Source organism: Saprolegnia parasitica, assembly GCF_000151545.1.
Source record: "Saprolegnia parasitica CBS 223.65 unplaced genomic scaffold supercont2.12, whole genome shotgun sequence".
NCBI classification, from domain to species: domain Eukaryota; phylum Oomycota; class Saprolegniomycetes; order Saprolegniales; family Saprolegniaceae; genus Saprolegnia; species Saprolegnia parasitica.
In genome coordinates this window covers 375,854-398,544 of record NW_012156406.1, presented here as the reverse complement: position 1 = coordinate 398,544, position 22,691 = coordinate 375,854, and the positions used below count along the sequence as shown (strand labels likewise).

The following is a 22,691-nucleotide window of genomic DNA, read 5'->3' as shown; positions in this document are numbered from 1 at the left end:
ACTTACATTGTACTGAGATTCGTATTCAGCTTCACATGTCCTTCAGCTGGTAGCCCTTGCAGTCTTTGGAGGCGCGCAGATCCAAAGCCGATTGAGAGTCTGAGTAACAAGCTGCAGAGTTTGAGAGAGCTCATGTGTGCTCATGATCAAGCCAAGGGATTCCCTCGGATCGAGCCCTCGATGCAAGACTCACGTATTTTGTTCGTTTGCCAATTCATGCAAGTATCCATTTCCGATAGAAAGTTATCCATGCGCCAGTCCATCTCCATGATGGTGCTGCTCGCTGGCGTCGATGCTGGCTGCTTGAAGTCCCAAGTGTGCCTTATCCCTTTCATTTTAATGCCCTGTGACAAAGCATATTGTATGGAGTGTCACGGTATAAGACCCTCTTGAAACATAATATTTGTGGGCATCCAGTAATATCGGGAGCCATTGCATTCTGCATCACCATGCTTCGTAAGTTCGCCCAGCGCTGCGTCCTGCCCCGCGCCCAGCCGCGCATGGCGCGCTTCCTCTCGTCGGCCCCGAAGGAAGATGAGGCTTCTTCGGTAAGGTTGATCGAGTCTATGTGCATGCCTATACGCATCCTACGCAGGAATCCACGCTCCTCGACCTCCATTTCACGCAGGAAGCCGACGTACGACGAGATGCACGTCGTCATCAGCATGACTCATGGCAGCGTCTCTAGGGTGTGCAACGTCCTTTCCGCTTTGTCGGTGTTCGCGACGTCGAAGTCGAGGACAAGCGCTTCGAGGACCGCGACGAGTCGGTGAAGCCCAAGAACGCCTCCGTGGTACGCGGTTCGAGCCTCACGACGTTCCTGACGATGGAGCATCGTAGGTGCTCCGCAACGCGTATGGCCAGGCCAACTTTATCTCGTTGTACGTCGACGCGTTGCCCAAGGTTGTCGAGTACATGAAGCAGAACGGCATCCCGCACGAGCCGGTGACGACGGGCGCCGACGGCGTCGACCTCGTGACGATCCCGCCCACGGAGGAGAGCGCGCCCCACTTCAACTTGTGCGACAAGCCCGCCTTCGTAGAGCTTGTGCAGGCGTCGGCCGACCTCATCGCCGAGTTTGACGCGAACGAGAAGGCGCACACCGTAGAGAATTAGATTCAACTGAATATACTAGCCTGCATGCAGCCAGCATCTCGTCTTAGACGCTGGCTCGGTGCCCCACGAGCGGGTCGCGGTAGATCTTGGAGAGCGCCTCCCACTGCTTGTACGAGATCGTGATCACGCACTGCGTGGACGGTGGCAGCTCTTCGTCGTTGATACCGTCGTGGTTCTCTACGGCTCATGTCAGCAACAAGAGGAGCAATGAAGAGAGGCAACGGATCGTGGGCGCCGCCGACGCGTTGGCACGCTGAATCTTGGCATGGCCGTTGCGGATCAAGAAGGACATGTCGAAAAAGTTCTCGACCGTCTAGAGAACAACGACGACAGCAACATGAGCATGCATGCATGGGGTGAGGCGAGGACGATGGATTACCTGCGCAAAGCTCTCGGGGTTGACGCAGAGGTCAAAGACATCGACCTTTTTGGCCGAGCGCTTGAGCGTCTTGACGAGCTTCTGGAGACGCACGGCCTGGACGTCCTCTTTGTCCGGGCGGTTCTCGCCGCTAATTTGCGTTGGCTGCGTCTCGACTTCATCCAAGTCGTCTTGACGGCGACGGCGCACGGTCTTCTTTTCCTTCTGCACGACTTGGGTGTCCTAATCCAGGCGATGAGCAGGATCCAACGGCAGCTGTGGGTCGTCGTACCATGGAACCGTACATGAAGCTAATGCCAATCGTGCTGCTAAAGCACGCGCCGACGGCCGACCCGAGGCGGTCCCAGTCAAGGCCATTGCCGCGCTCGTCGGCGATGCACTTTTCCTTGATGGCGCTCATGAGGTCGGCGACATCAAACTTGGTGAGATCGCTCGAGCCCATGAGCCCAGCCTGCTTGACGACGACGTTGCTGAACTCGTCGAGATTGCATGCGTCGAGGTTGGCCTCGCGCGGGTAAAAGACGCGCTCGTACACGCTGTCGAGCTCGTGTGTCTTGGTCTTGAAGGCGTTGCTCGCAATCTGGACCACGTCGCGGTTGTTCTCGCGCAGGTCCGTGAGGATCTCGCGCTCCTTGCAGCGGATCTCCCGGCGCTCGGCCTCCGTGATCTTGCTCGCGGCCAGGAGCGGCCCGGACCCAAGGCTCGTCCGCTTCCGCTTCGAGCTCATGCTGCCAACTATACCCAACGTATTTTGGCTCCTGTACATTTCATTTGTAATTTTATCTTGTCTTGCTTATTGTATAGAGGAATAAAAATATGATTGGCGTCCGATGATTGGTCTGTTGTTTTGGAGGGAAACTCGGGCCAACTTGCAACTGGAACCTGGACGTTGCTGCGCCCAAAAGAAGCAAGCGAGTGGATCGCCGTAGAGACATAGGTAGGTACATACAAAACCATCAAAACTACCTAAGGTTAATCTTAGAAGGTAGCTTTGGTTTACCATTACAGTAGTTGATAGATCAACCAGAATATTTCAAGACCCATCCGGTCTCCTGCTTCAGTCTGATGAACTTGGCCCCAACTCTTAGACGGAGGTGAGCCCTGTCATTGCATTCCAAGGTTGTCGAGTGCGTGCGGGTATCGATCCGAGATCCTGCCGCCACACCCACAGGAGAGGTGGTCCGCTGCTTGAAGCTTGTGCATGGACTAAAGTTTGCTCGGACTTTTTGTCCCAGCAGCGCGTTGATTGGTGCGAAAAAGGTGCTAAAATGGATGCATTTGCACCAATGAAAACGGGCCATTTTCAGACCCAAGTTTCTTCCCACCCATTCGAAGGACCGATGTCGCCGCGGGAGCCGTTGACGTCGGAGCGGTCCTTGCTGCGCAGCCTCGACGCCTACGAGTCGACGTATGGCGATCTCGATGGCCATGCGAAGCCTGAGGAAGAAGTCCGCAGCCTCCGCGCGGTGCTGGAAGCGGCCGTCGGCGAGGCCATCACGTCCCCGGCCACCATCCACCGCGTCATTCGCGTCCTCCTCAAGCGGCGCTTTGGCGCTTCATCGCGCGAGCTCCAGATTCACATGCTCTTTTTGGCCATGCACATCATGACCAAGCCGATCACTGAGGACGCGGAAGCGTTGGCCGTCCTGTACGAGTTCATGATGGACAAGCTCCTGCCCATGGGCCTCGAAACAACGACGAGCTCGCCGTACGGCAGCCTCTTCTTTGCCTTTGCGCTCCTCTTGCGCCGCGTCGAGCAAAGCGATGCGATCTACCGGTCCATGGTCTCGATCTTGAAGGCGCGCCGCCACACGGAAGCGGTCGAGTTTGAGATGGACGACTCAATGTGCGACGTGGCGCTCGAGAAAGGCCGTCTCCTTGGTGGCCTCGCGTACTTTGCTGCATGCCTCTCGCCCCTTGCGCCGACGCCGCTTGTCTTTGACCTCGCCCACGCCGTGTGGGCCCTCGAGGACGCTGTTCCGGACAGCGACGCGTCGCTGCTCCAAGCGGCCGCATACCCGTTCATTGCTGGCTTCACCAAGGAATTCGACCTCCTCGACTTGACCAAGTCGGAAGCCGAGTGGCTCACGATCGTCGAGCTCTACACGCCGCTCTTGCACCGCAACCCAAACCTGTCCGTCGCCCTCTTCAACGAGGTACACTCGTTGTCGTCGTCGTCGTGTTTGCTCATGTAGTATGTGTAGCTCAACGACACGGCGTCGGCGCTAGCATCGCTCTTTCCCGTGCGTCTCTTGCCGCGCTTGAAGCTGCTCGCCGCCGCGTGCGCGCCATCGACGGTCGACGCGATCCTCGCCGACCTCTCGTCGACGTATTGTACACGACTGTCCTTGTCGATGACGTGCCGCATGCGGTGGATGCGTCGGACGACGCATGGGTCGTCGCCACCGACGCGTACGTCTACGCCAACGACAACGTGGTCGTGCCGGCGGGGACGCGCGGGCAAAAGCTCACGCTGCCCAACGCGCCGGTGCTCGTGTGCTGGCACCTTGCGACCCTCGTGTGGCCCATCTTGCTCCATCGTCTCTCGGCGTCGCGCGGGTCGACCGCAACCGCGATCCTGCACTTGATGACGGCGCTGTTGACGCACCGGGATCTGGACGCGACGTCGCCCCTCGCTGCCGCGCTGCCACCGGCGCTCGCCAGAGTCGCCGCGCTGCTCCATGACCCGACGAGCCCGTTGAAGTTGCAGCAAGCGTGCCTCGCGTTTTGTGCCGCGGTGGCGACGCGTCATCAGACGACAAGCGTTGTGCGCGTCATCGCTGTCGACGACGCCGTGTCAGCGCTGCACGCTGTCGTGACGGGACTCGAAGCGCCGAAGGGACAGTACCCGAGCGTTCTCAACATGCTCCACCTCGCGGCCCACGTGTTTGCGTCGTCGTCGTCGTCGTCGATCGAGATGACGCATTGGTCGGCGTCGCTCACCCATGTCCTCTTGACCATTGCCACGTCGTACATGACGTGGCAGTTTGAGCGTGTCGAGGACCAAGACGTGCTCGGGCTCGCGAGCTTCCGGCTCGTGCACTCGCGCCTCGCGACGCACTACGACGTGTGGGCGACGCTCTGGGCCGAACCAGCCGCGACGTTTCCGAAGTTTGTACTCTCGACGCTCGCTCGGTGGCTGCCCATCGCAGCGCCTGCACCGAAAGCCCCCGTTGCGCGCTTCGCGTTTGACGACTCGACGCCCGACGCGACGCCGTTCTTGCCATTGACCATGGACACCATGTCGCCGACGCACGCACGCTATGCCTCGACGCTCTTGGCCTGCGTTTCTCAAGTGGTCGCCCCGCTCGTCGCGTCGGCCCTCGCCGATGCGTCGTCGTTTTCGATGGCCGCTTCGCCGCTGGCGACCACGGTTCATGTTCGTGGCGTCGCGCTCAACTGGCCGCTGGTGTGTTCGGCGCTGCTCGCGTCACCGGATGCGGCGATCGTCGATGCGAGTTTGGAGCTGCTCACGGCACTGGTTGTGCTGCCGACGACGACGACGACAACGTTTGTGGCCCACTTTCCGACGCCGCAAGACACCAAGGCGCTTGTCGCGGCGCTGTGGGAGCTTGTCACGGACGCGAGTGCACCGAATCGGCAGGCGTCGGCCTTGCGCCTCTTGGCGCTGAGCGTCGACCGCCAGCCGTCCCTCGTGTCCTTGCTCTTCTTCTCGGCCGACGCGGCGCCGTCCGCGCTCGGTCTTTTGCGCGTCCTGTCGAAGGCCATTGCGACGCAAGACTGGGATGTGGTCGCGTACGGCTTGGACTTTGTGCGCGCGAGCTGGCCGACGCTGTTTGCAACCCAGTCGGCACTCTGGTCGGACGTTGGGGCGGCGCTTCTTTCCAGCAGCTCGGGTGCGCCCGACGCGACGGCGCACTGGTGGGCCATTGGTATCTTTTGGCAGCTTGTGGCGCTCGAGGTGACGCACCCGACGTCATCGTCGTCGGCACTCGACCCGCTGCTTGCGACCAAGGACGCTTGGTTTACCATCGTGTCGACGCACGTGGCCGACGCCGACCATGACGGGATGCCGTCCTTGCCTCTCGCCGTCGCCAAGTGCGACGCCACCTCGAGCAGCCTCTTTGCCATGGTGCAGTTTGCCACCGCGATGGAGGTTGTCGTCTTCAAGCGCGGCAGCGAAGGCCTCCCGTCAGGGCTTGCGCTCGCGTGGGTGTGCACGCTCGCGTCATCGATGACGACGATGCACGAGGCGGTCGACGACGCAGACTGGTCGCTGTACCTCACAACGTCGACGCGCCTCTCGCTGACGCTGCTGCATCACCACACCAAGATGCCGACATCGGCCTTGGACGTGGCCACGAGCGTCGAGCTGGTGCGTTGCCTCCATATAGGATGCGATATCTCATGTCGATTTCTGTAGCTCAAATGCTGTCTCGCGATGCTGCAAACCGCGGGGCCGACCGACGACGATGCGCGCAAGTACGTCATGACGAGCATCTACCTCGTCCTGCGCCACATGTCGTCCTTGCCCGACCGCGTGACGACGCTGCCGTCCGTGGTCGTCACACCGCTTTTATCGATGCTGTCGACGGCCACGGACGTGAGCCTGCACTTGCTCGTGCTCCGAGAACTCGTCGTGCACTGGATGTCCCCGCTCTTTTGCGCGTCGCTGCGCCCGTGTCTCTCGAGCCTCGTGGCGTCGCTTGTGATCACGACCAAGGTCGACGTGCTCGCCGATACGATCACGACGCTCTCGCATTTGCTCATGGCGAGTCCGTTGGAGACAAAAACGTTTTGTGTCGACGCGCTCGTCGCCGACTGCCACATGCTCGGCCACATCAAGACGCTGGCCCAGCCGCTGACGTCGGCGATGCTGCGTCGGCGCCAACGCGGCTACGACGACGCGTCGCGTCGCTGCTTGTTGCACACGACGTGGTGCAACCTCCTCGAGTTGCTATCGCACCTTTTGGCGCTAACCACCGGGAACGCACTCACGAGCACGCTCTCCGTGCTGGCGTATCTCGAGCCCGTGCTCTTGTCGGCCTTTGACGAAAAGGCGCCGTTGACGCTGGCCCGGCTGCACGAACAGGCGTGCGTCGGGCGGCTGCTCTTGGCCGCCGCCGCGCACCTCCCGACGTGGCAAGGCCTCATGTCCATCGGCAGCCTCCTCGAGCTTGGCCGTCGCCACCTTGTCGTCGTGAGCGGCTGGAAACAAGACCCGGTTTCGTTGACGTCGCTGGCCGTCACGGCGGACGAGACCAAGGACGCACAGTTTCAAGCCACGCTGACGCGTCAGCTCTGGGAGGTAACGTGCGGCTCTGTCGTCGACACACATGGCAAAAGGAATGCTAGGTGGTGTACCTCTGGTGCGTGCTGCTGCTCAAGCTCACGCCGAGCGCGACGCCAGTGATGGAGATCCACGGGCGGCCTGTGGTCGACACGGAAGCCGCCCGCCCAATCGTGGACTTTCTCCCGATCTCGCTGTCGCATGCGACGGCGCCGTGCGCGCTGGGACACGTCGCTCGCCTCGTGGTGCGTCGACGGGTTGCCATGTCCTGTCGTCTCTTATGGTATGTTTTTGGGATAGAAATGCGCGTTGAAGGAAGCGTCGGCCTTGTCTTCGGTACAGAGTTTGGATGATGCAATCATCATGGCTCATGGAGGTGCGGTAGACGACCAAGCGCATGCAGGATGGTCTCCGCGATGTCGTTGAAGCCGCCACGTCCTTGCTCGTGGCCAACTTTATCTTGCACGAACAGCGCTACCACCACCCGGCCGCGTACCGCGCCGAGCTCAAGGTGTCGTTGACCGACGTCATCGCCAGTGTCCAGGCGGACTGGCGGGATGAAGAGGCGCCGCTTGTCGCCTTCATGGAGGTATACAAACTCGCCCGCGTCTGTTGACGTTACTGCTTGGATGCTCACCGACGACGTGTGTAGAGCGTCGAAGCGAACGTCCTCACCCAGCCGTAATACCCCTCATTCGTCTTCTTCTTCTTTTATGGCTGCCTCTGTTTGTGCTTGCAGTTTGATGGCAGTCCTCGGTCCTACCTCTCGGCCCTGTGCATCGGTCCATGGCCGAAAGGCGCGTCGAGGACATGTACTGTACCACACAGACTGTACCATTGGCCTCGTCTTGCGTGATTGCTGTCGTGGCCGGCGCACGTGCCACGTGTATGCGATAGGACCGATGTTATGGACGACAACAGGTGCACACCGAGGCTGTATCGGCACCTGTCGGCGGCGTCGCAGGTCTCCTCCGCATGGTGCGGAGATCACTGGCGTGCTGCGGCCGCCGCCAAACCCACGCTGGCGGCCAGGGCGCATATTTTTCAGGAGGCTCCGCCGTTCGCTACCAGCGCTCTCGATAGCGCCATATTGGAACGGTAGCAGCGCAATGCGCCGTTGATACCTCGCTGTCTTTAGGCGGGCGTCGCGCAGCCTACCAGCTCAGAGGGCGCGAAATGGCGGTCGATTTAAACGCCTTTTTGTCGGGTTTTCGGGTCGGCCACCGGGGCGCCACGCAGGCCATGGTATACAAATGCAAGTCGAATAAAAATGCAATTTAAGCGCTGACATTGAAAAACCCCGGGCCGCCGCCACCAAGTTGAAGCGTTGAGGGCCAATGAGGTCGCGTGACAAAGATCCGGATCGCTTCAACAAGTCTGCTACGTGTGGGTACGGCATGGATCGCGATTGTCCGACCTCGCAAACTACACTTGTCTTCCCCGCAGCAGTCATTTTGCAATCGACCTCCTCGGGCACAGCAACCCACCACCAAGATGGAGTCGCCCGCCAACGATCAAAAGACGACCAAGCTCCTCGTGACCGGCGAGTCGCCCAACGAGATCCCGGACGACGTCTTGACCAACATCCAGGAGAACCGCCGGTTCATTTGGTGGTCGCTTCTCTTCCTCAACGGGTCGTGTCTCTGGGCGTACTACTCGTGCTTGTCGGCGCAGACGTACTACAACGACCGCTTCAAGGACACCAAGTACAAGTTTGAGTACTTGACGACGCTCGTCACGACGTGGCCCATGTTCATCGGCCACTTCACCCAAGTGAGTCTCGGCCTCGACAAGAAGCTCGGCTTCAAGAACCGCATCCACATTGGCTACTCGATCCTCGTGCTCTGCGCGCTCGCCATCATCTTTCAAGACGCGTTCGGCGCGTCGCCTGACACGGGCGCGATCGTTGTGCTCGTGGCGTTTGCCGTCGTCGGCTTTATGAACTCGCTCACCGAGTCGGGCTTCTACGCGCTCTCGGCGCTCTTCCCGGATGCGATCTTTACCGACGCCGTCCAAATGGGCAACGGCACGTCCGGTATCATCAACGTGACGCTCAACACGCTCATCCAGCTCATCGTTGGCGGCACCAACCCCGCGCCCGAAGACACGCGCGACATTTCCAAGATCTCGTTCTACATCTTTATCAGCGTCTGGATCATTGTCTGCTTCCTCGCGGTGTACGTCTTCCACAAGTTGATGCGGATTCCGGCCGTGCACCACCTCATGGAGCGCAACGACGCCGAGACGGCCCGCCGCGCGGCCAACCAGGAAACGTACCCCGAAATGTGGGCGCGCCTCGGCCGCATCACGTCGGCCGTGTCCGTGCCGCTCCTCTGCATCATCATTGTCTTCCTCTGCTCGCTCACGGCCTTCCCCGGCATTGGCATCTCGTCCGGCATCCAGCTCGCCAAGGGCGCTTCGTGGACCACGTGGTACATCAACGGCGTGCTCCTGAGCTACAACTACGGCGACTTCTTTGGCCGACTGGTCGCGCACAAGCTCTACAAGTTCTTCACGCTCCAGTCGTGCTTCCTCTACTCGCTCGTGCGCTGGGGCTTCTTCATTCTCCTCCTCATCGGCCTCCCGGGTCTTGACGCCGAAGGCAACCCGACCAAGAACCCGCTCTTTGCGATGGCGTCGGCCCACGACTTTAACGTCTTTTGGCAGCTCTTCATCACGCTCCTCGTCGGTGTCACCAACGGCATTTTGAGCACGATCTCGCTCGGCCTTGGTTCGCGCCTCGTGCCGCAGGACGACCGCGAGTCGGCCGGTGCGATTCTCTGCCTCGGTCTCTTCTTTGGTATCTCGTCCGGCGCGACCGTCGGCTGGCAGTTTGGCGTCCAGCACTGGCTTGGCGCATAAACACCGGACAACTAGAACTAGACACCACCATCCTTGTGACGCTTCTCTAAAGAAACGGTTTATATTGTGTACAGATTCCCACATTTCTAGAGCCTTTACACTCTGACTCTCCATATTCTGGAGCGACCATCGCAGTGGGGTTTAGAAGAATCCGGCAGCGCTTCGCGTTCTTGACTCCAGATTCGCGACACGCACAAAGTGACCCGTTGGGATTTTCCATCCTGCTGTCACTCTGGCTTGCTACATCGTCGTTATAGGATCACGTCTTGATGCTCCCGCCACCCTAACCCCACGTTGTTCTCGGCTCTCGTTCGCTGCTACTTGAACGATTCGAGTGCTGCGTGCTTCATACGCAAAGTGTACACAAGTGAAAAGGTGATATTTTGTGGTGATGAAACGCTCAAGCAATCTCCTAAGCGCCGAGCCAGTGGTTCTTGCCAAACTGCCAGCCGATCGTCGCGCCGGCCGAGATACCGAGGAAGAGCCCGAGGCACATGATCGCACCAGCCGACTCGCGGTCGTCCTGCGGCACAAGGCGCGGGCCGAGACCAAATGTGATCGTACTCAGGACACCGGTGGAAAGGCCGAGCAGAAAGTTGATACAAAGCATCCAAAAAATGTTGAAATCGTGGGCGGACGCCATCGCAAAGAGCGGGTTTTGACCGTTGCCGGGGAGCCCGAGCAACAGCAGCACAAAGAGACCCCAGCGAAGAAGTGTCCAGAGAAGGCACGACTGCATCGTAAAGTACTTGTACAAATTCGGCGAGAGGAGCCGGCCAAAAAAGTCGCCGTAGTTGTAGCTCAAGAGCACGCCGTTGATGTACCAGCTGCCCCACGTGGCGCCCGATGTGGCCGCGAGCTGGAAACCGGCGGTGATGCCAATGCCGGGAAAGGCCGTGAGTGAGCACAGGAAGATGAGAAACTGGCACGTGAGCGGGACGATGACGACACCCGTGATACGCAGGAGGCGCGCCCACATCGCTGGCAGCGATTCCTTGTCGGCCGCGCGCCGGGCCGTCTCGTTGTCGTTGCGCTCAACGAGGTACTGGACCGAGGGGATCTGGAGCAGCTTGTGAAAGAGGTACACGGCGACGAAGCAAACGAGGATGAAGACGCTAAAGAAGATGTAGAACGAGATCTTCTGGATGTTTGCCGCATCTTTCGTCGCGGGGTGGATGCCCCCCACGAGGAGTTGAATGAGCGTGTTGAGCGTCACATTGATGAGACCGGAGGTGCCGTTGCCCAATTGGATCGCGTTGGTAAACGACGCTTCGGGGAATAGGGCCGAGAGCGCATAAAATCCAGCTTCCGTGAGCGAGTTGGTGAGCCCAATGAGCCCAAACATGAGGAGCACGATGGTCGCGCCCGTCTGCGGCGCCACGTCCAAGACGTTTTGCAGGATGATGACGAGCGCGGCGATCGCGTAGAGCGCATATCCGATGCGAACCCGATTCCACATACCGAGCTTCTTGTCGAGGCCAAACGCCACTTGAACCAAGTGGCCCACAAACATGGGCCACGTCGTGACGGGCGTCGTCAAGTAGGCAAAGTTGAACGACGTCGTCGCGAAGCGAGTCGAGTAATACGACTGCGCCGACAAGCACGAGTAGTACGCCCAGAGACACGAGCCGTTGAGGAAGAGAAGCGACCACCAAATGAAGCGGCGGTTCTCCTGGATGTTCTCGGCCACAGGCACGGGAATATCGTCGTGGTCGTCGGCGGCGCTGTTGACGCTGAGGAGCTTCGTGCTCTTGTGCTGCGGCACGGGTGTCTCCATCGTGGTGCCTTGGGTCGGCGGGTGGAGTCGTCGAATGAAGATAAGAAGGGCCGATGCCTTCTCGATGTTGAAGTTGCCTTTTGTTCCAAGATCAGTGGTGAGCAACGAAATCAAGTCTCTTTTACGCAATGTAATGGTCTATACTTCAGAAATATATGGGAAAATGCATGCATTTCAAACGTAGACCTTTTCGCCCGCCTAAAGTTCTGGCGGGAAAATCTTCGTTGTTGCGATCTTCGAGCGACGAGCCCAGCTGCTTGCTCCATGCAAGCGATGGGTATCCATGAATATCCTGTTTCAAATGAGGACCTTAGCCTACAGTACACCGTCGACGAGGAGGAGGACTGACCGAACGCACCAACGCTTCGGGTCAACCGCTTGGACCGTTTATGGCCGAGCCGCTCTTTTACGGAGTCTGGCACGGCGACCACCTGAGGCGTAACTCATTGTCCTTGCGCCGACGTGATGACTCCATTTTGTCCGACGTTGGCATAGCACTAAAGACGTCGTGTGAGAGCAGTAACAGCAACATCAGAGACAAGGTGACATCCAGACACACCCAAGTTCGATCGATTGTGTACTAACGGTCTCGTGTTGTACAATTGTAAGGTGGTTTTGGCCGCAGATACACGATGCATGCACCGCACCCACAAGGACGAATACCGAGATGGCGATTGGCTTCCTCTTCGGTCTTGCAATGCAAAACGTGTCAGCATCACGTCGGTGAAGCGATCCTTCGCCAATGTAGCGTTTGTTTCCTACGGGCTAAACATTGTCTAGAAAGATTGAAGTCATCGCAACCAAAAGGTTATCATTAGTACAATGGTTTAACCTCGAGGAGGATGTTGCTGAATCTACCACACATAACAATGTACACACTATTGGTTGCTTAGGCGCCGAGCCAGTGGTTGGCGCCAAACTGCCAGCCGATCGTAGCACCCGACGAGATACCGAGGAAGAGACCAAGGCACATGAGGGCGCCGGCCGACTCGCGGTCTTCCTGGGGCACGAGGCGCGGGCCAAGACCGAACGTGATCGTCGAGAGAACACCCGTCGTGATACCGAGCATGAAGTTGATGAAGAGGAGCCAGAACTGGTTGAAGGCGTAGGCCGTGCCCATGGCGTAGAGCGGGTTCTTGTCGCCGCCGGGGAGACCGATGAGGATGAAGATGAAGAGCACCCAGCGGATGATCGTCCAGAGGAAGCACGACTGGAGCGTGAAGAAGCGGTAGAGGTACGGCGAGATGATACGACCGGTGAAATCACCATAGTTGTAGCAGAGGAGCACGCCGTTGAGGTACCAGAGGCCCCAGTCACCCTTGACGGCACCGGCCATCTGGAAGCCGGCCGTGATCGAGATACCCGGGAAGGCCGTGAGCGAGCAGAGGAAGATGATGAACTGGCACATGAGCGGGAGGATGACCACACCACCGATGCGGAAGAGGCGCGACCACATCTCCGGGTACGTCTCCTGGTTGGCGGCGCGGCGGATCGTCTCGGCTTCGTTGCGTTCCATGAGGTACTTGACGGCCGGCACCTGCATGAGGCGCCAGAAGACGTACACCGCGAGGAAGCAGACCGCAATGAAGACGCTGAAGAAAATGTAGAAGGCGATCTTCTGGATGTTGGCCGTCTCGTCTTCACTCGGGTGGATGCCACCGACAATGAGCTGGAGGAGCACGTTGATCGTGACGTTCAAGACACCGGAGCAACCGTTGCCCATCTGGATCGCGTTCGTGAACGAGGCTTCCGGGAAGAGCGCCGACATGGCGTAGAAGCCAGCTTCGGTCAAGGCGTTGGTGACACCAATGACAGCAAAGGCAATGAGCACGATGATGGCGCCGGTCTGGGGCTCGGCATCAAAGACGTTCTGGAGGATGATGGCAAGCGCGCAGAGGCCGTAGATGGCAAAGCCGACACGGACGCGGTTCCACATGCCCATCTTCTTGTCGAGGCCGAGGAAGACCTGGATGAACTGACCGACAAACATGGGCCACGTCGTGACGGGCGTCGTCAAGTACGCAAAGTCGAACGACGTCGTCGCGAAGCGAGTCGTGTAGTACGATTGCGCCGTCAAGCACGAGTAGTACGCCCAGAGGCACGAGCCGTTGAGGAAGAGGAGCGACCACCAAATGAAGCGGCGGTTCTCCTGGATGTTCTCCATCACGTGGGCCGGGATGTCCTCCTCGCCCTCGTTGACGATGAGCTTCGCGTTCTTCTGGTCTTCGATCGGTGTCTCCATGATGGAAGGAATTGAAAAGTGAGCAATTTGGCGCTCGTCAAACCCGGCCGCGTTGCTGGCAGCACGTGGTGGCTTACGAAACCTCTGAAACTTTATACTTGAAGTTGTAATGGCCTTTCTAAGCCACGCGGTGGTTGGTCGTGACGGAGCCTGGGCCGCTGCGTGGGCATCGAGCTTGGCGATGCAAATGCATATTTTGCTGGCGTCGCTACCCGGCGTGGTTGGAACTTGCACGTGGCGCAGGGACGCGCCGCGAAATGAGGTCGAACGGGCACAGAAACAAGCGCCTGCGATGCGGACGCCATGAGCACCGCGCTATAGAAACACCTCCGCGTGGTACCCCGCGTCTGCGACGGAGGACGAGGACGCCGTGGCCGCGTGGATCGCAGGGGCTCCGCGGGGCGTCCACAAAATATGCATTTTCGTGCATTAGATCGGAAACGCGCCAAGAGCGCCAAAGTCTGCTTGAACTAGCGCGTCCGCGTGGGTGCTGTACCTGGCTAGCTTCAAGCGGCCTGCGTCGCTAGTCGTATCGATCTTTTCGCCGCGATCGCAAGCCCAGTCGCCGCGGAAGCGACCGATCTCAGCCCCTGCGGACCCGTCGCATTACTGCTTCAGCTTGCACCGCCATCGAAAATCCAGCTACGCGCAACGCCAGGACACTACGAGGGGGACTTGCTACCGAGAGTGGGCCTCGCGTGGGCTCAAAAACGCGCAGCGTGGGCCGTCCCTGCCACCAAGTGGCGTCGCCCCGCCGATTCTTTGAAGATGAACACTCTCTGCCTCTCTACTTGTTTGTATGCCAGCTGCGGACGGAGGCCATGGGCGCCGCCACCAACTTGGCAGAGAACGCGACTCTTGAAGCTCAAGAAAGCGTGTCGGCGTCCCACGCTGCGTAATTATTAGATGTGAAGGGCCTGGGACAAAAAGCCTCATAGTTCAAGCATGTGGCCTCGGGCTCCCGAACCAGGCGTCGCACCAAGATGCGCACGCTGGCCTCTTGCAGGCTTGAACGTGCCCAGGTCTACCCTCGAGATCACATAGCAGCCACTTTTACGGTGTATCCTCCCACCATCCTTTCGACCCATGTCCAATCAAAATGCGTGCAAGTGGTAAAGTCCACGATGACGCAGCGTCGTCGGCGGCGGCTCGTGGCGCCACCAAACAAAAGAACCTCGCAACGTCGACCCCCTTGGCCTCTGCTGCGCGCGCCTCTGGGTATGGCTACTCGCCAAAGCGGGTAATTGCTTGAGGTGCACGTCCCACGCCGTCGTCGTCCTCGAAAGAAGAAAAACGCCAAGTCAATCTCGTGTCGATGCAACACTTTGAAGCGTCTTGTAATCGGCGGCGGGCGTCAGTGGCGGAGACGGCGATGCCGCATCCGGCGCCGCTTTTGTTGCGTAGTCGCCGCCACGTGGACGTGCCATCTGCGATGGTCGCTGGTCACGTCTACGGCTGCCGAGCGCCACACGTGCTGCAACGACCCAGGTGCAGGCGGGTGCGCCGCAAAGCGACGGCGCGCGCGCAGCCGTCAGTTTCGTCGACGCCAACTTCCATCGCGAGGCCGTCCCTTCCGCGGCCGCACCCACTTTGCCTCGCTCGTCGTCGTCGCGTGCAAGAAGCTACTCGGTTCCGTAGCGGCGGGGCGGTACGATTGGATCACCTATTTCGCAAGGCCACGCGATTGAAATCGTTCGCTCCGCCTCCGCGATCGCTCTCTCGTGCTCGTCGCCGTACGAGCTCCTTTGTGTCTTGGACAGAGTTGTGTCGCTGGGCTTGCTACCGAAAGGCATGCGCTCTGCGTTCGCTTCTAGCCACAGCCAAGAGACAGTGACAACGATGGGTGCATACTGGTACGACGACGACGTCGCGCTAACGTTATTGTCCGACAGCGCGCAGCATGACATGTGCTTGCGTGGGTCGATTCCAAGGCTCGCAAGGTCTTCGCGGCGACTAAGGAGGGTACCAAGAGACTGTACTAGTGCTGGACAGCAAGCATGAAGCGTGTGCGGTTGATGTCCGTGATGGGGAGCGCAGCGGGTGCAATGGATCTGCAAAGTCGCGAAATGGCAACGTCGAGGTTCGTTGGATGCTTGCTGCGACGCGCAACATCCTCGATGTCAACCCGTCAACGCCAACCACATCGATCGGCTTACGGCCAAGTACGACTTGATGCACGTTGCGATAGTGTGTATAAAGCGTACTCGTACGTACCTAGCGATAAAGCAAGCAGGGAGAAAGACACTGCGTCGTCGCGATTCAAGTTGCGACAGACTCCTCGCCAAGGCCGTTGGCGGTGTTGTGGGTCTCATCTCTCTCACGACCGAAGTGCACATGAGGCGACAACCCTGTTGGTGTCCATCGTGCCAGTTTTGGGCGAGACGGGTAAATTTTGACATGGCACCTTCGGGAATGGCGTGAGCTAATAGCTCTGCGCCTGGATCTTGCGTTCTTGTGTGCCTCTAAATCTGGCTTTCAAGATCGCTCGGCCTTCTGTCAACGCATCTTCCGCTTCTTGAAAGCGGCCCTTTCCGAAGAGCAATGACGAGGACCTTCTTTTCAACCGCGTTGGGACCTTGATTGCTCTTCTCTTGTGACCACTGCTCACCGGGGTGGCCTTTTGTTCGCGCTGGGTCCTCTCCGATTATCTTGGTTTCTTCGAGGATGCGTTGGGTTCAAGCATCTGCATCTTACTTTCTCGTTCAAAATATGCTACTCGCAGTATGTAGTCGGCTGCGAGTCGACCTCAATCCTTGCACTCGCTGCTGTAAAACGTAGGCAGTGCGCAAATACGTCATGGGATACCATCGTTGCTCGATCGAGTGATATACCGTGGCTGTTTGGTTGTTGACGACCGCGATAGCAACCGAGCTAGTTCCTTGTTCAGGGCATTCAGAGTGCCAGTCACAATTGACACCGTGCAAATATCAACCCCCCGTAATACTAGGGCGCCAAGACGGAGGGAGGGATCGAATGAAATGCTTGCTCATCATGTTGCTGTGCCAGTCACTGCTCTCAAACAGAATACATAAAACAAAGTTGAAACCACTGTTTTGGGCTTCACAACAGTGTTCAAACCTGAACTCTGTGCGAAACACTGCATACCGACGCAACGCTCGCTCCCAAAGGCTACGAGCATCAATGCACTGCTTGACGATGATATACACGTTTGGTACAGTGCTGGTACGCAAGCTTGTACGAGTGCTAGTACACCGGATCGGTTCTCATACGACAGCGATTCAACGGCGACGAGGGAATTTGTTTTCGATGTGAGAAGTCGCGCGTGGTAACAGGAGAGGAGACAGGACGACACGGAAATACGCTAGCGGGCGAGTTGCAATCTCTTGATGGCTTCAGCACAATCCACTGTATCGTGTAAACAAGCTCTCGGAGTGTTCAGTGAGGACATCGGCCAAGCTCCGCGGATGACTCGGTTCGCACACCGCCATTGCTCGCTCCATGTCCTTGTACTGTGTGCAGCTTGTAGTGTGTGCTGCTGGGGGTACAGTCCATCTCGACATTGCCCTTCGAGCTTGGCACACTGCTAGGAATCTGACCGCTACTTTTAATACGTACTAAAAGTGCTCGACGTTAGTTGAACGGCGGCCGTTCAACCAACGTCGAGCTCCATGCACTCTGCAAGGGGGATCTGTCAGCTACGTACTGGTATTTAATAAATGTGTTACTGTACTCGAGCCACTAGTACGACCAGTTATCCTCATTGACCGAGCTTTCACGTGTGCATACCAGGTACAGCATACCGGTATTGACGTTATGGAGAGCGGCAAGATCTTCTTTTTTTAGTGCATTGAACAAGATATGCACATGATATGTCACCTTCTGGGTGTGTCGCGTGCGGGACGGTCCACGGCAACAAGAGCTGGCAACAAGGAAACTGAGCCGAACCGACCGCACGCCTGTCGAGACTGCGACAAGAGACGCAAATCCTGCGTCCAGAAGCAACACGAGGCCTCTACCGCAGCGCGCTTCGTCCCAGCGACATAATCGCGGGGTCCTATGACCGGGTCCTTCTGGGTTCTACCAATCTGTCTGTGCGAGCTGTCTGTGCGGGATTACTCTTACGTAGTTTCCACCCACCCCTCGCTCCTTGTAACAGAAGAGTTTAGGTTTTGGTTCTGTGATGACTTGTTATCGACCTGGTTTCAGTATGCCAAGTGGCTACTCGGCGGTTACGTTGCACTGTTGGACGGTTTCGATTACGGTACCAAAGCGAAGGTGGCAACGAACAGCTCGTTCCATGCGAGGGCCTTCGTGCATGCAGTAGCTCATCTCACCGCACTCTCTCTGCGCAGTTCCTCTGTGCATCTGCGCATGCATCGAAAGTGTCGTCGGATGACTGTTCCGTGGCGTCCGTCGGGCACATCCTCACAACGTTTGTAAGGTTGCGTATGCGGATATCGATACAGCATATGGCGCGTCTCGTGTCGAGCTGCGGTCGAAGTCATTGGGTCGACGTCGCACTACCGGTACATGTAGATGCCAGTGCCGTGAAGCACCGACTCTGCCATGCAGCCACCTGGTCGGAACACGAACCATATCAGATCGTATACATGTAGCACATCACAGCGCCTCCTCCAGCGCAATGTAAACAAGCGACGCTTCCCGCGCCCCATCAACGGCACGATTCGCTTACAGTTGTTCTGTGTGGGACACGCAAGTGGGTTGATTGCTGCGACGCCGAGGTACCGGTAGCATTCGTGGTTTCGCCACCGAACTAGCAGAACGACTAGCATCATGGGCACCCCGATCATGGAGCAGAGGAGCGCCAAGCTCATCATCTACGACGACGTGGACGAAGACATCCCGTACCACATCCTCGACAACATCCAGGAGAACCGCCGGTTTATCTGGTGGGCGCTCCTCTTCCTCAACGGCTCGTGCCTCTGGGCGTACTACTCGTGCTTGTCGGCGCAGACGTACTACTCGGCACGCTTTATCAACTCGACGTTCCAGTTTGAGTACTTGACGACGCCCGTCACGACGTGGCCCATGTTCGCCGGCACCTTTGTCCAAGTCATCTTTGGCCTCGACAAGAAGCTCGGTCTCTGGAACCGCGTCCTTATCGGCTACTCGCTCTTCATGCTCTGCGCTCTCGCGGTCATTCTTCAAGACGTCTTTGACGCAGACCCGCAAACCGGCGGAGCGATCGTCCTCGTCGCCTTTGGCGTCGTCGGCTTCACCAACTCGCTCACCGAGGCGGCCTTCTACGCACTCTCGGCCCTCTTTCCCGAGGCTGCGTTCACGAACGCGATTCAATTGGGCAACGGCGCGTCCGGCATCATCAACATTACGTTCAACACGCTCATCCAGCTCTGCGTCGGTGGCATCAAGCCCGCGCCGCAAGACACGGCCAACATCCAGAAGATCTCGTTCTACATCTTCTTCAGCGTCTTCATCGTCGTGTGCTTCCTCGCGGTCTTCACCTTCCACAAGCTGCTGCGGATTCCAAGCGTCCACTACCTCATGGAACGCAACGACCTCGAGACTGCCAAGCGCCACGCCAGCCGGGAGACGCTTTTGGAGATGTGGGGCCGTCTCGGCCGTATCACGCGCGTCATCATGCTGCCGCTCGCAAGTCAGTTTATCATTTACGTGTGCTCGCTCACGGCCTTTCCCGGCATTGGCATCTCGTCCGGCAACCAGCTCGCAGCACTGCATGGCGCGTCGTGGGCATCCTGGTACGTCAACGGCGTCCTCCTCTGCTACAACTACGGTGACTTTTTTGGCCGCGTCCTCTCGCCCAAGCTGTACCCGTACTTTTCGCTCGAGTCGTGCTTTACGTGGACGCTCCTTCGCTGGGTACTCTTTGTCGCGCTGCTCATGGGCCTCCCGGGCAACGGCGCCAACCCCCTCTTCTGCATGGGCGACGCGTTCGGGCTCAACGTCTTTTGGCAGCTCTTTATCAACTTTATGCTCGGGCTTTCGACCGGTGTCTTGAGTACGATCACATTCGGTCTTGGCCCGCGCCTCGTGCCCCAAGACGACCGCGAGTCCGCCGGTGCCATCATGTGTCTCGGTCTCTTCCTCGGTATCTCGACAGGCGCCACGATCGGCTGGCGCTTTGGCCAAAACCACTGGCTCGGCGCGTAACCTTGGATGTAGATTGATTGATATATGTTCATGCGCTAATACCCTCCCACAAACGACTATCTATTTACTAGTAGCTTCTTATCTGTGTCTTTGTGCGTCGGAGCTGTGCGTTGGCCATTCCTTACCCTAGCCCTGGATTTCCGGACATTGCACTTTCGGCAGAAAGTGCACTCTCGTATCCGGTCGATCTACGGATACGGTTGCTAGGGCGGCCACACATCCGCATCAACACAGCAGCAGCAGCATGCCCCTGAAGGGAATTCCATCGATCTTGCCGCCGACACTGCTGCACACGTTGGCCTCGATGGGCCACGGCGACGAGCTCCTCATCGCCGACGCCAACTTTCCCGCGTCGTCCCAAGGCCGCGACGTCATCCACATGCAGGGCTCATCGGCCACGGATGTGCTCGCCGCCGTCCTCTCGCTCCTCCCGCTCGACTCGTTTGCGCAGTACCAAGCGACAGTCATGAAGCAAGTCACGGCGCCGGACGAGGATGCGCCGATCGTTCACGAGTTTGCGTCGCTCTTGACAGCTGCGTACCGAGCCGACGGCGCGCGCACCGCTGCCCACGTCGAGCGCGTGGATCGTTTCGCCTTTTACGAGCGCGCCAAGGCGACGTACGCGATCATCGCGACGGGCGAGGTGCGGTTGTATGGCAACATCATTATCAAGAAGGGCGTCATCGACGGTGACGGCAAGGTCGTCATCCTCTCCAACTAAACTCGAGCAAAAACAGACCAGACTACATGCATGATGTAGTATCACACACGACAGTCGCTTTACTTGCAGCCTTCGCCACCAGCAAGAACGAGGCATGCCGTCGACGGAAACACTGAGAGGAGGTTGGTGACGATGCCAAAGAGAAGGCAGAGCGCCGCCATCGAGAGCGTCACGTTGGCCATGCCGCGGTGCGTGCCGCCATGCGCGCGGAGGTGCTGCGCGGCCGCCTTCTGGCTCGGCAAAAGCAATAGCGTGCCGAGACTGAGCAGCTTCATGGCGTACATGATACCAAACGTGCACGCAACGCGGTCACGGACCGCCGGCGTGTCCGTGATGACTTGGTCTTGAAAGACGTTGAAGGGGGCGTCGACGACCTTGGAGAGCGCGATGGCAAAGGGCTCGGCGAGGTTGCCGACCGTCGTGAGGAGGCCATAGGTCGCGCCTTCGTGGCCCGCATCCGCGACCTCGACAATGACAAAACTCGTGACGATGGACCGGACGCCGTCGGGGAGGTGGGCGAGGGCCGGTCCGCCGAGGAAGAACCATTCGCTCCGAATGATGCCGTAGATGGTGAGGTAGCTCACGCTGCCATCGATGAGCACGACAAAAAGAGACGTGACCAAGATGAGCAGTCGCCAGTCGTGCTGCAGAAAGTAGAGCTTCGTGAGCAGCATGCCGGCCGCGAGAAGCCAACACGAGAGAATGCAAAAGAGCGCTTCGTTGATCGGCCGGACTTTGGCCCACTCGGACTGCACGACCGCGCCCGGCGTCGCTTCAAAGCTAAAGAAGAACGTGTTGAGAAACTGAAAGATCATGATTTGCCACAGCGCGCGCTGGTGACAGAGCAGATAGAGCTGGTGGCACTTGGTGGCCAGCGACGGCATGCCCACCGGAATCGTATCGGGGACGCAGCCTGCGAGCGGAAGCACGGCCAGCACCACCAGCGCATAGCCACCCATGAGTGCGTTGAACGAGATGCTCCAGTCAAAGTTGCCGCCGTACGCTGCTCCGTTGAGCGTGAGGCCGACGACGCCGCTCGCAACGCTGGCGCAGAGCCACCTACGCGCCCATGTGACTACTAGTAGTAGGCGACATCTTAATCGTACTTGGTGATGTACGACAGCGTTTGCGTGTGGCCGCGGACGTCCATGCGCTCGGCGCGCGCGAGCTCGACCATGACAGCGTCGCACGCCACGTCCACCATGACGTACCCGACGGTGGCGCCCATGAGGAGAAGGAGGTACGTGACGCCGGCAAAGGGTGCGTCCGGGTTCTGGATCCGGCGAAGCGACGCGTTGGCGACGGTGCGGATCTGACCGTCGGCGTAGTACGGCGTCTCGGGCGGCAGGAGCGCCATCGCCAGAAGAAAGCCAAAGCAGAGAAGCCAGCCAAGGTAGATGTACGGGCGGCGCCGGTAGCCGCAAATCGGCGCCGAGTCGCTGAGGACACCGACGACGATCTTGAAGCTCCACGCAATGCCAATGAGCGTCTTGGCCGCGCTAACTTGGTACCCGTCCATGTTGAGGTACATGCGAAAGTACGGGTAAATGCAACGCGGAAACGTGCCCATGAGCAGCCCGACGACCGCGTAGTTGGCGACGAGCCCAATGTGGCGCCAATGCAAGAGGATCGGGACACCGTCGGCGTACGCATCGTCGTCGTCATCGTCGGGCTTGGCGAGGAGCCCTTCGTGGTCCTCCAACATCGATGGCAGCGTCGGTGGAGCGACGACCAAGCAGGAAATGTTCCGTGGCGTTTCAAGGATGAACCTTCCTCGAGCAATGGACGTGATGATTCACCTGACGAGATGGCGCGATGCGCATGCCCAGCCAACGATTCTATACACTGCCTGCCTACTCCTACGGGGTAACCTCTCGCCGCCATCTCTGGTGTCAGAGACGTTGCTGGCGTGGCAGTGCAGCGACGCGAGATCCTCCAGCAGCTTCGAGCATGCACGAAAGAAAGATGGATACATAGTCAAAAGGAGCGCAAACAGTCTTATGAATCTTACTTACTGGCCCGGCGGCGGACGCATCATCGGGGGCGGACCCGGCGGGCGCATACCCGGTGGCATCATGCCAGGCGGGGGCACCATGCCCGGCGGGGGCACCATGCCAGGGGGAAGCATGCCCGGGGGCATCATAGGCGGGCGGACGCCCGGCGGCGGCCCACGGGGGAGGCCACCAGGCCACGCCCATGGGAGCGCCACGGCCGTACGCTTGCGGCTGGGCA

The 22,691-nt window shown here is 58.9% G+C and overlaps 9 protein-coding genes across 9 annotated transcripts; 5 read left to right on the top strand and 4 right to left on the bottom strand.

Annotated features, from left to right (window-relative positions):
* The first annotated feature begins 409 nt into the window (after positions 1–409).
* On the top strand, positions 410–1,184 carry SPRG_04713 (hypothetical protein). Its single transcript, XM_012343119.1, has 4 exons — positions 410–548; positions 596–637; positions 689–793; positions 841–1,184. Exons 1-4 carry the CDS (start codon positions 450–452, stop codon positions 1,114–1,116), a joined length of 522 nt encoding a protein of 173 aa, XP_012198509.1. The 5' UTR covers positions 410–449; the 3' UTR covers positions 1,117–1,184.
* Positions 1,080–2,246, bottom strand: SPRG_04712 (hypothetical protein). Its single transcript, XM_012343118.1, has 4 exons — positions 1,767–2,246; positions 1,496–1,717; positions 1,339–1,429; positions 1,080–1,293 (listed from the first exon to the last, which is right to left on the bottom strand). The coding sequence occupies exons 1-4, from the start codon at positions 2,220–2,222 to the stop codon at positions 1,160–1,162; spliced, it is 903 nt and encodes a 300-aa protein (XP_012198508.1). The 5' UTR covers positions 2,223–2,246; the 3' UTR covers positions 1,080–1,159.
* Positions 2,247–2,808: 562 nt separating this feature from the next.
* On the top strand, positions 2,809–7,447 carry SPRG_04711 (hypothetical protein). Its single transcript, XM_012343117.1, has 8 exons — positions 2,809–3,651; positions 3,700–3,792; positions 3,963–5,831; positions 5,880–6,764; positions 6,812–6,991; positions 7,047–7,082; positions 7,132–7,335; positions 7,399–7,447. The coding sequence occupies exons 1-8, from the start codon at positions 2,836–2,838 to the stop codon at positions 7,429–7,431; spliced, it is 4,116 nt and encodes a 1,371-aa protein (XP_012198507.1). The 5' UTR covers positions 2,809–2,835; the 3' UTR covers positions 7,432–7,447.
* Positions 7,448–8,199: 752 nt separating this feature from the next.
* On the top strand, positions 8,200–9,608 carry SPRG_04710 (hypothetical protein; the record flags this gene model as incomplete). Its single annotated transcript, XM_012343116.1, has 1 exon — positions 8,200–9,608. The coding sequence occupies exon 1, from the start codon at positions 8,241–8,243 to the stop codon at positions 9,606–9,608; it is 1,368 nt and encodes a 455-aa protein (XP_012198506.1). The 5' UTR covers positions 8,200–8,240.
* Positions 9,609–9,981: 373 nt separating this feature from the next.
* SPRG_04709 (hypothetical protein) lies at positions 9,982–11,410 on the bottom strand. Its single transcript, XM_012343115.1, has one exon. It carries the CDS (start codon positions 11,383–11,385, stop codon positions 10,021–10,023), a length of 1,365 nt encoding a protein of 454 aa, XP_012198505.1. The 5' UTR covers positions 11,386–11,410; the 3' UTR covers positions 9,982–10,020.
* Positions 11,411–12,170: 760 nt separating this feature from the next.
* On the bottom strand, positions 12,171–13,647 carry SPRG_04708 (hypothetical protein). Its single transcript, XM_012343114.1, has one exon. It carries the CDS (start codon positions 13,625–13,627, stop codon positions 12,275–12,277), a length of 1,353 nt encoding a protein of 450 aa, XP_012198504.1. The 5' UTR covers positions 13,628–13,647; the 3' UTR covers positions 12,171–12,274.
* A 4,703-nt stretch (positions 13,648–18,350) lies between these two features.
* Positions 18,351–19,806, top strand: SPRG_04707 (hypothetical protein). The gene has a single exon (XM_012343113.1). The coding sequence runs from the start codon at positions 18,383–18,385 to the stop codon at positions 19,736–19,738; it is 1,356 nt and encodes a 451-aa protein (XP_012198503.1). The 5' UTR covers positions 18,351–18,382; the 3' UTR covers positions 19,739–19,806.
* Positions 19,807–19,949: 143 nt separating this feature from the next.
* Positions 19,950–20,507, top strand: SPRG_04706 (hypothetical protein). Its single transcript, XM_012343112.1, has one exon. It carries the CDS (start codon positions 19,983–19,985, stop codon positions 20,457–20,459), a length of 477 nt encoding a protein of 158 aa, XP_012198502.1. The 5' UTR covers positions 19,950–19,982; the 3' UTR covers positions 20,460–20,507.
* Positions 20,508–20,518: 11 nt separating this feature from the next.
* On the bottom strand, positions 20,519–22,164 carry SPRG_04705 (hypothetical protein; the record flags this gene model as incomplete). Its single annotated transcript, XM_012343111.1, has 2 exons — positions 20,519–21,518; positions 21,566–22,164. The coding sequence occupies 2 exons, from the start codon at positions 22,162–22,164 to the stop codon at positions 20,519–20,521; spliced, it is 1,599 nt and encodes a 532-aa protein (XP_012198501.1).
* Between the last annotated feature and the right edge of the window lie 527 nt (positions 22,165–22,691).

Coding starts and splice junctions, on each gene's coding strand:
- SPRG_04707 (XM_012343113.1), top strand. CDS start 18,383: ATGGGCACCCCGATCATGGAGCAGAGGAGCGCCAAGCTCATCATCTAC.
- SPRG_04709 (XM_012343115.1), bottom strand. CDS start 11,385: ATGGAGACACCCGTGCCGCAGCACAAGAGCACGAAGCTCCTCAGCGTC.
- SPRG_04708 (XM_012343114.1), bottom strand. CDS start 13,627: ATGGAGACACCGATCGAAGACCAGAAGAACGCGAAGCTCATCGTCAAC.
- SPRG_04713 (XM_012343119.1), top strand. CDS start 450: ATGCTTCGTAAGTTCGCCCAGCGCTGCGTCCTGCCCCGCGCCCAGCCG. Junction 549..595: donor AGGAAGATGAGGCTTCTTCG/GTAAGGTTGATC, acceptor CATCCTACGCAG/GAATCCACGCTCCTCGACCT. Junction 638..688: donor ATTTCACGCAGGAAGCCGAC/GTACGACGAGAT, acceptor CAGCGTCTCTAG/GGTGTGCAACGTCCTTTCCG.
- SPRG_04712 (XM_012343118.1), bottom strand. CDS start 2,222: ATGAGCTCGAAGCGGAAGCGGACGAGCCTTGGGTCCGGGCCGCTCCTG. Junction 1,430..1,495: donor ACCCCGAGAGCTTTGCGCAG/GTAATCCATCGT, acceptor GTTGTTCTCTAG/ACGGTCGAGAACTTTTTCGA. Junction 1,294..1,338: donor GTCGGCGGCGCCCACGATCC/GTTGCCTCTCTT, acceptor CATGAGCCGTAG/AGAACCACGACGGTATCAAC.
- SPRG_04706 (XM_012343112.1), top strand. CDS start 19,983: ATGCCCCTGAAGGGAATTCCATCGATCTTGCCGCCGACACTGCTGCAC.
- SPRG_04711 (XM_012343117.1), top strand. CDS start 2,836: ATGTCGCCGCGGGAGCCGTTGACGTCGGAGCGGTCCTTGCTGCGCAGC. Junction 3,793..3,962: donor CCGCGTGCGCGCCATCGACG/GTCGACGCGATC, acceptor CGCGGGCAAAAG/CTCACGCTGCCCAACGCGCC. Junction 7,083..7,131: donor AAGCGTCGGCCTTGTCTTCG/GTACAGAGTTTG, acceptor GAGGTGCGGTAG/ACGACCAAGCGCATGCAGGA.